This window comes from Tupaia chinensis, unplaced genomic scaffold, assembly GCF_000334495.1.
Source record: "Tupaia chinensis unplaced genomic scaffold, TupChi_1.0 Scaffold000429_1, whole genome shotgun sequence".
Lineage (NCBI taxonomy): Eukaryota > Metazoa > Chordata > Mammalia > Scandentia > Tupaiidae > Tupaia > Tupaia belangeri.
Genome location: NW_006159934.1, coordinates 6,492,172 through 6,501,993, shown reverse-complemented (window position 1 = coordinate 6,501,993; position 9,822 = coordinate 6,492,172). Strand labels below are relative to the sequence as shown.

The 9,822-nt window shown below is 39.2% G+C and overlaps 1 protein-coding gene across 1 annotated transcript in view; it reads left to right on the top strand.

Annotated features, from left to right (window-relative positions):
• The window catches only part of LOC102485198 (S-adenosyl-L-methionine-dependent tRNA 4-demethylwyosine synthase), a 169,297-nt gene that overhangs the window by 52,018 nt on the left and 107,457 nt on the right, over nucleotides 1–9,822 (top strand). Inside the window, exon 10 of the mRNA XM_006155033.3 lies at nucleotides 8,281–8,399. Coding sequence (XP_006155095.2) covers nucleotides 8,281–8,399 — 119 coding nt within the window. The remainder of the gene's footprint in view (nucleotides 1–8,280; nucleotides 8,400–9,822) is intronic.

The window sequence follows — 9,822 nt, the reverse complement described above, 5'->3', positions numbered from 1 at the left end:
TGTGCGGGGGGCGTTGCCCCCCGGCCCGTCATCGGTTGGCGGGCGCCGTGGCTGCTGCTTCTGCTGCTGCTGCTACGCGCCGGGGGCGTGAGCCCCCCACATCTTCCTAGTTCTTAGGAAACTCCTACAGTCCAGAACTTTAGTTGGATTTAAATAGAAAGGTATAGTATTAAAGTTGGAAATTGGTAAGCTTTTTGGAAATTTACAAAAAAAGAATTATTAATTTATTTTGAAAAATACTCTTCTTTGATAATATATACGTTAGGGACAGGATCTATAACTCTTACTGAAATGCCAGGCCTCAACTAAATGATGAGAAAGCATATTGTCAGCACTCGAGAACAGGGTGAAGTATAGTGTGTGGCGATGAATTATGCAGGTAGTAGTTGGAAAAACAATCACATTCTGATGAAAAAATGTAATCAAACACTGCTGAAACTTATGGACTCATATTTGGGAAAAAGATTTACAGGTTTAGGGATGATGCTGTTACCAAGTTATAATTCAAATGATTTATCTTCTAAACATTTTTATTTATTATTAAAATAACACATGTCCTTAGAAAGACAGTTATATTCCAGTATGCAGGAATTTTGGTGTGTTTCCTTGCCTTTGTTTTTTTCTTCTATTTACCTTTATGTACAAGGAGTTTTCAAAAAAATTTGTGGAAGTGCAGTGGTTAAACGCTGTGCAGAGGAGGCTGGATCCCCCATGGCCGACCCTGGTGTGAATTCGCACCCTGAGGGCAAAATGAGTGAGTGTAGCTGTGTGCCCACAATCCTGACAGGATGGAGAGATGGAGGAGAAAGGATTGTGGGTGACCAAGCCCTATTAGAAGGTACTTTCTTAGGCTTGTGCACGTGCCCTCTGGTATTTTTTAAAATGTTTGTGGCTGGGGACCAGCAGATGGCATAATGGTTATGTCACTGAATATAGTAAAGCATTTAGAGTCCTGGACCCGGTGGCTTAAAATTCACAACAGGCGCGTGTGCATGTGTGCTCAAAATCCCAAGAGGAAAATAGAAGAGAAGGGATTGTGGCATGGCCATCCCTCAGGGGGATGATTTCTCATTTTCTGTCTCTCTAGCAAACACATGAAGCAAAATATCTCAAAAAAAAAAAAAAAATAGAGTTCGATTTAGCAGCTGGAGGCTAAGATGGCTTGGTCACACGTGGCTGACTTTGTGGTTTGCGTCTCAGACCAGGTGGCTCGAAAAATCATGCCGGGTGCATGGATGTGCATGCCCAAAAATCCTGAGAAGAGAATGGAGCAGAAGGGTTGACTGCCCACAATCCTGACAGGATGGAGAGATGGAGGAGAAAGGATTGTGGGTGACCAAGCCCTATTAGAAGGTACTTTCTTAGGCTTGTGCACGTGCCCTCTGGTATTTTTTAAAATGTTTGTGGCTGGGGACCAGCAGATGGCATAATGGTTATGTCACTGAATATAGTAAAGCATTTAGAGTCCTGGACCCGGTGGCTTAAAATTCACAACAGGCGCGTGTGCATGTGTGCTCAAAATCCCAAGAGGAAAATAGAAGAGAAGGGATTGTGGCATGGCCATCCCTCAGGGGGATGATTTCTCATTTTCTGTCTCTCTAGCAAACACATGAAGCAAAATATCTCAAAAAAAAAAAAAAAATAGAGTTCGATTTAGCAGCTGGAGGCTAAGATGGCTTGGTCACACGTGGCTGACTTTGTGGTTTGCGTCTCAGACCAGGTGGCTCGAAAAATCATGCCGGGTGCATGGATGTGCATGCCCAAAAATCCTGAGAAGAGAATGGAGCAGAAGGGTTGACTGTGTGGTCACCTGACCTGGGTTCTTACTTTCTCTCTCTCTCTGTCTGGTGAACGTACATGCACCATAGCCAAAAACTAAAAAGAAAAAAGAAAAAAGTTTGTGGAAATATGTATTATGAAAAAACTACGCATAGATTTAAAAATTTTCTGTATCAAATAAACTTACTTTAATTACATTTTTCCATAGTTTTTTTTTTTTTAAGAGTTTTTTTGTTATAGTGTGTGTGTGTTTGCCAGCAAGACAGAGATAGAAAGAGAGAAATCACTCCCACAGAGGGGATGGCCACACTGTAATCCCTTCTCCTCCATTCTTTTCTTAGGATTTTGGGCCCACACACATAGTGCATCTGGCGTGAGTTTTAAGCCACCAGGTCTAGGAAACAAAGTGCAGTCAACTACATGGGAATCCAGTGATGTAACCACTATGCCATCTGCTGGTCCTTCCATGGACTTTTTTTCCCCCCCATGGACTTTATGAAGTCTCTTCATAGGTTTGTACATACTTGAGAGCATATTGTATATGCAATTTTCACATCACTTATTTTCATCTAACATGACATATACATTTTCCTATTAAACCTTTTTTTTTGCATAATTTTTAATAACTGTAATTACTGATAAATGTGCCATAGTTTAATTTGCCATTCACCTGGGTGATGATGAGGTTGTTTCTAGCTTTTTTCCCCTCACCTTTATAATTATGCAAATGTGTTTTTGCATTAAGTTTTATTTGCATTTAGATTATTTCTTTAGAAGGATGTCCTAGAAATGTTATTACTATTTTAAAAAATATAATGGTCTTGGGAACCAGCAGTTAGTGCAATGGCTATGTCGCTGGACTCCCATGTAGTCGACCGCGGTTTGCGTCCCGGACCCAGTGGCTTAAAACTCACGCCGGGCACGTGTGCGTGTGTGCCCAAGATCCCGAGAGGAGAATAGAGGAGAAGGGATTGTGGCGGGACTATCCCCCCAGGGGGTGATTTCTCGCTTTCTGTCTCTATGTCTCTGTCTGTCTGGCGAGCGCACACGCCCTATAGAAACCTCTCAAAAAAAAAAAATACACACACACACACACACACACACACATACACACACATGTATATATATATATAATGGTCTTTTCTGGGACCAGCAGTTAGCATAATGGCTATATGTCGCTGGACTCCCATGTAGTCGACCGCGGTTCGAGTGCCGGACCTGGTGGCTTAAACTCATGCTGGGCGCATGTGCGTGCGTGCCCAAGATCCTGAGAGGAGAATGAAGGAGAAGGGATTGTGGTGTGGCCATCCCCCCTGGGGGTGATTTCTCGCTTTCTGTCTCTCTGTCTCTCTCTGTCTTTCTGGCGAGCACACATGCCCTATAGCAAAAGAAAAAAACTAAAAAAAATTTAAAAAAATATATAATGGTCTTTTCTTATAATTTCCTATGAACTGTTTGCCAAAACTATTAAAAAAATATGGATTTGTCATTTATTGAAAATATTTTTTTCTAGTTTATTTATTGCCCTTTGATGTTTGATGTATTTAAGTTTTGCATTTTTATATAGTTTTATCCATTTACTATTACCTTTGTGTTTTTTTCCTGTTTGTAAAACTTACAAAATTCTTTCACATGGATTTGGATGACTAGTCACTTCTGTTTTTGTTGATTTTTTTTTTTTATGGCTTTTTTTTTTTTTTGGCCTGTTTAATCATTTGGAATTTATTTTGTTCTGGAGTATGGAATAAATATTTAAATTGGCAGTCAGGAAACCTTTCTTTCTTTCTTTTTTTTTTTTTTTTAAGAGAGATTTTTGCTATAGAGTGCTTGCCAGGGAGAGAGAGACAGAAAATGAGAAATCATTCCCCTGCCCTGGGGGTGGGAGATGGCCATACTGCAGTTCCTTCTCCTTTATTCTCTCTTGGGACCTTGGGCATGCACGCACATATGCCTGGTGTCGATTTCAAGCCGCCAGATCCGGGACTTGAACCGTAGTCGGCCATGTGGGAGTCCAGTGACATATCCATTACACCATATGCTGGTCCCAGCAAACTTTTTCTTAAAAAGCCAGATAGTAGGGACCAGCAGATAGTGTAATGGTTATGTTGCTGGACTCTCATATACATAGTTGACCATGGTTCAATTTCCAGACCCCATGGCTTAAACACTCTGTGTGTATGTGCGTGCGTGCCCAAAATCTCAAAAGGAGAGTAGAGGAGAAGGGATTGCAGTGTGGCCATCCCGCCAGGGGTGATTTCTCACTTTCTGTTTCTCTCTTATCGTTATGGTGAGTGCATCCGCCCTATAGCAAAAATCTCTAAAAAAACAAAAAACAAAAAAACCCCAATAATGATTATCTTAGGCTTGAGTGTCATGATCTCTGTTGTAGCTGTCAGCTCTGCCATGGTAGCATAAAAGCAGCCATTGATGATACATAAATGAATGGGGGCGACTGGATTCTGATAGAACTTCATTTGGACAAGTGAACGGTTGGCCGGATTTGTCCCATGGTTGTAGTTTATTGACCTCTGAATTGAGCTCTCCATTACTTCATTCGAAAATGGAAAAGTCCAAAATGTTTCTCTACTAGCAAGCTAACTAGTTAGCCTCTCATAGTTTCATGGACCCTGGTAGATGTGAGACTTCTGTTTAGAGACAAGGATAATTTTATTACTCATAATCGTAATAATAGCCAGACTTAATAGCCAGACTATCACATTCACTCTGGTTCCTGAGCCCCAACTCCCATAAAGGAGCATTAGGAGGACCTGGTAACATCTCTTCATATACCATAGGTGAGGAACCCCAAGCAAGGGAGCATGAGTCTTATAATTGGCAGTAATCCTCCTGTCTGACCTTTGCCCCAACAAGATACATTATTTTGATAAAAATGGGCAGGAAATACACCCACCATTTGCTTTAGAGGTGGTTACCTCTTTTTCTGTCTTCTAAGACTGTTTGTTAAACAAGCATTTTGAAAAGATATTCTAGAGAGAGGCAGTACAATTAATGTGCACAGATCATAGCCATGAATCATGTCTTGCATTCATTTAGTGTGGCTCTGCCAGGCTGCAGTTGTATTTTCTGAGGTCCTTCTTTTCTTTGAGGACAAGAATTCATAAATTGATGAGTCTGACACTATCTATATATTTCCCCCTACATTTACTATGTGAACACTTTTAAGCCTGAACATGTATGGCAGTCAGGTCTTTGCATTTCAATGCTGGCTGTCTATTCTGTGTTAGTTGCGGTAACACTTGGAAAATGTCAAGAGACTTCTGGTCTAGAAAAGATGGCAGAAACCATTCCTCCCTGTTCCTTACTAAGCACAACTATAAACTCTGGGGAAAACACACAAGAGGCAACCCAGCAAGAGCTCTGACATGGTAAGAGGAAGGCTATCTGGTTTGGGACCCTGGGATGAGAGGAACAACACAATGGCAGAGTGTCTTATATTCCCCCCAACTAAGAGAAGTTGGGCACCTAGATCCAGTGTTGTTTTGCTCCTAACCTAACAACAGAGGGACACTGAGGTTGGCTTATTCTTTCCTTGACTTGAATGGGAATCCCTCCAACTGGATCATGCAAACCCAATACCATTGGCAGAGGGGGTCGGTTGGGATCCCTACTAAAGTAAGGATCAGGGCAAGTGCTCCTTCCTCACCTTGCTTGAACTTTCTCTCCCCTGCCAAGAGATAACAGGTTGGCCAAGTAGCAGCAGAAAGAGGAACTCCATCCTCCCACTCAACAAATGGCCTTGCCTGTGAAGTACTTTCTATTCCGGCTGGGCCAGAGACTCCTTTTCCTCACCAAGTGGTACTCTTGTTGCTGGGAGCACTGGTAAGGGAGAGCCTACTACAGCAAGTGGCCCATCCAGGGCCTTGGTGTCTTTTGGGTCTGAGATTTCCTCTCTACCCAGAAAAACTGGGGCTACCAGAGAGCATAGGCTAGAGGAACTTGTACCTCCAAGCAATGTGGCCTTGGAAGTCCACCATAATTATGTTGCAAAGGCTCTCAAAAATGGGCTGCCCCATAGCTTAGTGCTTTAGGGTGAGCCAGATCCCAGATGGCTGATCACAGTTCAAATCCTGGCCCCAGCTCTTTGGAAAACATGTTGATGTTTGTGTATGTATGTCCTAAATTCCTTCATAATGGAGAGATGTAAGATTATGCCCCATTGGGGGATGCATTTTTCCTCTCCCTCTCTTTATCTCTCTCTCTCTGGCTAGCATACTCACCCTCTGGCAATTAAAATAAGAAAAAGAAATAAATAGGAAAAAAAGGCTCTCAAAATTAAACTGCTATTGGAACCATAGTACACAAAAGTAGGCCACGAACAGCATACTAAACTGAAGCAAAATGACTACCTGCTATAGAGTCTAGTCTCCTAACATGGTAGGTAAAATGTCTAGGATACAGTGTGTGTGTGTGTGTGTGTGTGTGTGTGTGTATACAAAATCACCTGTCATACCAAGAACCAAGAAAATCACAATTTGAATAAGAAAAGATAATCAACCGACACAAACATCAGATCAATCAAATGATAAACTTAGCTGACAAGAATTTTAAAGTAGCTGTCAGCAAAAATCCTTCAGAAATCAGTCACAAACTGCTTGAAACAAATGAAAACATAAAAAACCTCAGCAAAGAAATAGAAGTTATAAAAGAAGCAAGGAGGAGTTATAAAATTGAAAGGTAAGGTAACAGAAATAAACATCTCACTGATGGGCTCGACAGTCGAGTGGAGATGACAGGGTACGGAAGCAGTGACCTTGGTGGATCAATAGAATGATCTGTGAACAGGACAGATCAATAGAATTTATCCATTCTGAACAACAGAGGCAATAATAAATGAGGGAAAATGAACAGTAAGTAGAGCCCTAGGAACTTGTGGGGCAATAATAAGAGGTACAGTGTTTATGTCATTAGATTTACGGAATGAAAGTGTAATGAATAGTGCTGAAACAGTATTTGCAGAAATAATGACTGAAAATGGCCCAAATTTGATGAGGCCTATAGATTCAAGAATGTGACTGAACTCCAAACAGGATTAAAGCAAAGAAATCCATACCAAGACACTTTTTATAATTAATCTAAAAATCTAGAAAGCGGCTATGAAAAACCAGCGTATTACCTATAGAACAATGCTGATATGTATTACCTGTAGAATAAGGCTGATATTAAGAATAGTGCCGATATCATGGAGATAAGAAGTAGCACTTTTCAAGTGTTGAAACAAAGGAACCATTAACCTTGAAGTCCATATCTGGCAAAAATATCCTTTAAGAATGAAAAGTAAATAAAGACATTATCAGATCAAGAAAAACTAAAAGAATTCGTTGCTGTCCAGCCTGCACTTACAGATTAGTTAAAGATAATTCTGCAAATGGAGTTACATGAAAAAAGAATGATTCTTGGAGCATCTGGAAGTAACAAAGAACAATGGAAAAAGGCAAAAGAATGAATACCTGTAAGGATCATATTTTGCAGAAGTTTTATAAATCATATTGATTACTGAAATGAAAATTGTAATATATGGTACTCAAGACAATGATATTTAAATGGGGGGAGGTTAAAAAACCTAAATGGAAATAGTATTTCCATACTTCATTGAAAGTGGTGTCAATACTAGTAGACTATGGTAAGTCCACGGACGTATGTTGGGTTACCCAAAGCAACCAATACAAAAACTACACAAAGACAGAAAGTCAAAAACATGGCACAAATTAAGAGGGAAGCTTAAAAATGTTTATGTAATCTGTAGAAGGTCAAGAAAAGAGGAACAAGAGAACAGAAATAGAAGACCAATAATAAAGTAGTAGATTTAGGTGCTAATGTATCAGTAATTACTCAAATGTAACTATTGTAAATATATCGCTCAAATGTTAGAGATGGGAAGAATGGATGAAAATTATGACTAAGTATATGTTTACAAGAATATTCACTTCAAATGCAGTAACATAAGTCTGTTAAGTTTGCAACAGCATTATGTCTAAAATGATTGGAAAGGGGCCAGCATGTGACGTGGTTAAGACATTGGACACCCACATGGATGACTGTGGTTCATGTCCCGGATCTGGTGGCTCAAAAAAAGTAAATAAATCACAACAAATAAATAGGTAAATAAATAAATAAATAAATGTTAAAAAAAAAAGTTGGAAAAATTATACCACATCAATATATTAGGTAGATGTCAGAACAAAGAGAATTACTAGTGACAAAGTGAGACATTTTATAATAATAAAAGAATGTATACACATTGAACAACAGCCCTGCGCCCGTATTTTTAGGATCCTGTCCTATCTGTCCCTTGGCTCTATATATTTTTGTACTAATACTGTTTTAGGCCTTGCTATTGAGCTTTCTGAGGTGATACTGTAATGTTAATTTTCCGTATCAGGCAAATAGTAGTTATGCTTATGAAACACATGGCTTCTTAAAAACAACACATTGGTGTTTTCTGTTCTTTAATGACTGTCATTTGTTTATTGCTTGTCATAGTCGATGCTTCGCGGGAGAGGAGGTTGCTATAAACATACATTCTATGGCATTGAAAGCCATCGCTGCATGGAAACCACCCCGAGCTTGGCATGTGCAAATAAATGTGTCTTCTGTTGGCGGTAAGTAAAAACTGAATGGCCACAGTGACCAGTATGTAATAATCTCTAATAATCTGTTTCTTTCTACTACCACATTCAAACTTACCTAAAGCTCTTGCGTTTTCATAATTACTTTCCTTTTTCAAAAATTCCTAAACTTAGTACATATACATTTGGTGTTTTTTTTTGTGTGTGTTTTTTTGACCAGTTTTACTAGGGATTTGTCAGTCTTTTTGAAGAACTACTTTTTTTTTTTTTTTTTTAAGAGAGAGATTTTTTGCTATAGGGCCAGAGAGACAAAGAGACAGAAATTGACAAATTGTACCGCTCCTCCGCCCCCAGAGAGGATGGCCACACTGCACTCCCTTCTCCTTGATTCTCCTCTTGGGATTTTGGTCATGTATGCACACGTGCCTGGCATGTGTTGTAAGCTGCTGAGTCCGGGACTCGAACCGTGGTTGACTATGTAGGAGTCTAGCGACATAACCGTTACACCATCTGCTGGTCCTGAAGAACATTTTAGCTGTGTGGATCCTCTCTATTATATCTTTGTTTTCTAGTTCACTAATTTGCTACTATTTTGTTTTTTTTCTTACTTAACGTGGCCTGTTCATTAATATTTAGTCCTCTATAAATATTTATAAAATTTTCTCTCAGTTCTTTAGCTACATTTTATATATCGTAATTAGTAGTACATTAATTATTATTCTGTAGTAAATATTTCCTAATTTTCATTATGATTTCTGTGTAACTAACTCACGATTAAAAGACATATTTATAGGTTGACTATCCCTTGTCTGAAACAAAATACATGGGTTCAGAAATGGTTTTGATTTTAGGTTAGATTTAGTTTTGGTATACTTGCATACACGTGATAAGCTATCGTGGGATGGGGCTGAAGTGTGAACACAAAATCTGTTTGTGCTTCTTATACAGCTTATACATACAGTATGAAGGTTACTTTGTACAATGTATTTCTACTACAGTGTTTTGACTGCAATCCATCTGAGATCAGGTGTGGAATTTTCCACTCGTGACATTGTGCCATTCCTCAAAGTTTCAGATTTGGAAAGATTTTGGATTTTTAGATTAGAGATACTCAACCTGTATTTAAAAATTACACATTAATTAGACTTTTTTTTTTGGGGGGGGATGTCATAATTTTGTTGTTAATTTTCAACCAAGTTGTGTTATTGTTACACAATAGGGTCTCTATAAGTTATTTGAAAAAATATTGAGAAGTGCTATATGCCTAGTATATGGTCAGATTTTAAAAATCTGTCACATGAAGGGACTAGCAGGTAGCGTGGTGGTTAAGGTGCTGGACACTCCTACATGGCTAACCATGGTTCAAGTCCTGGACCTTGTGGCTTGCTTTCTCACTCCCTCCTCCCCTCTCTGGTCAAATTAAAATAACAAAAATGAATGAATTTATAAAGTAAAA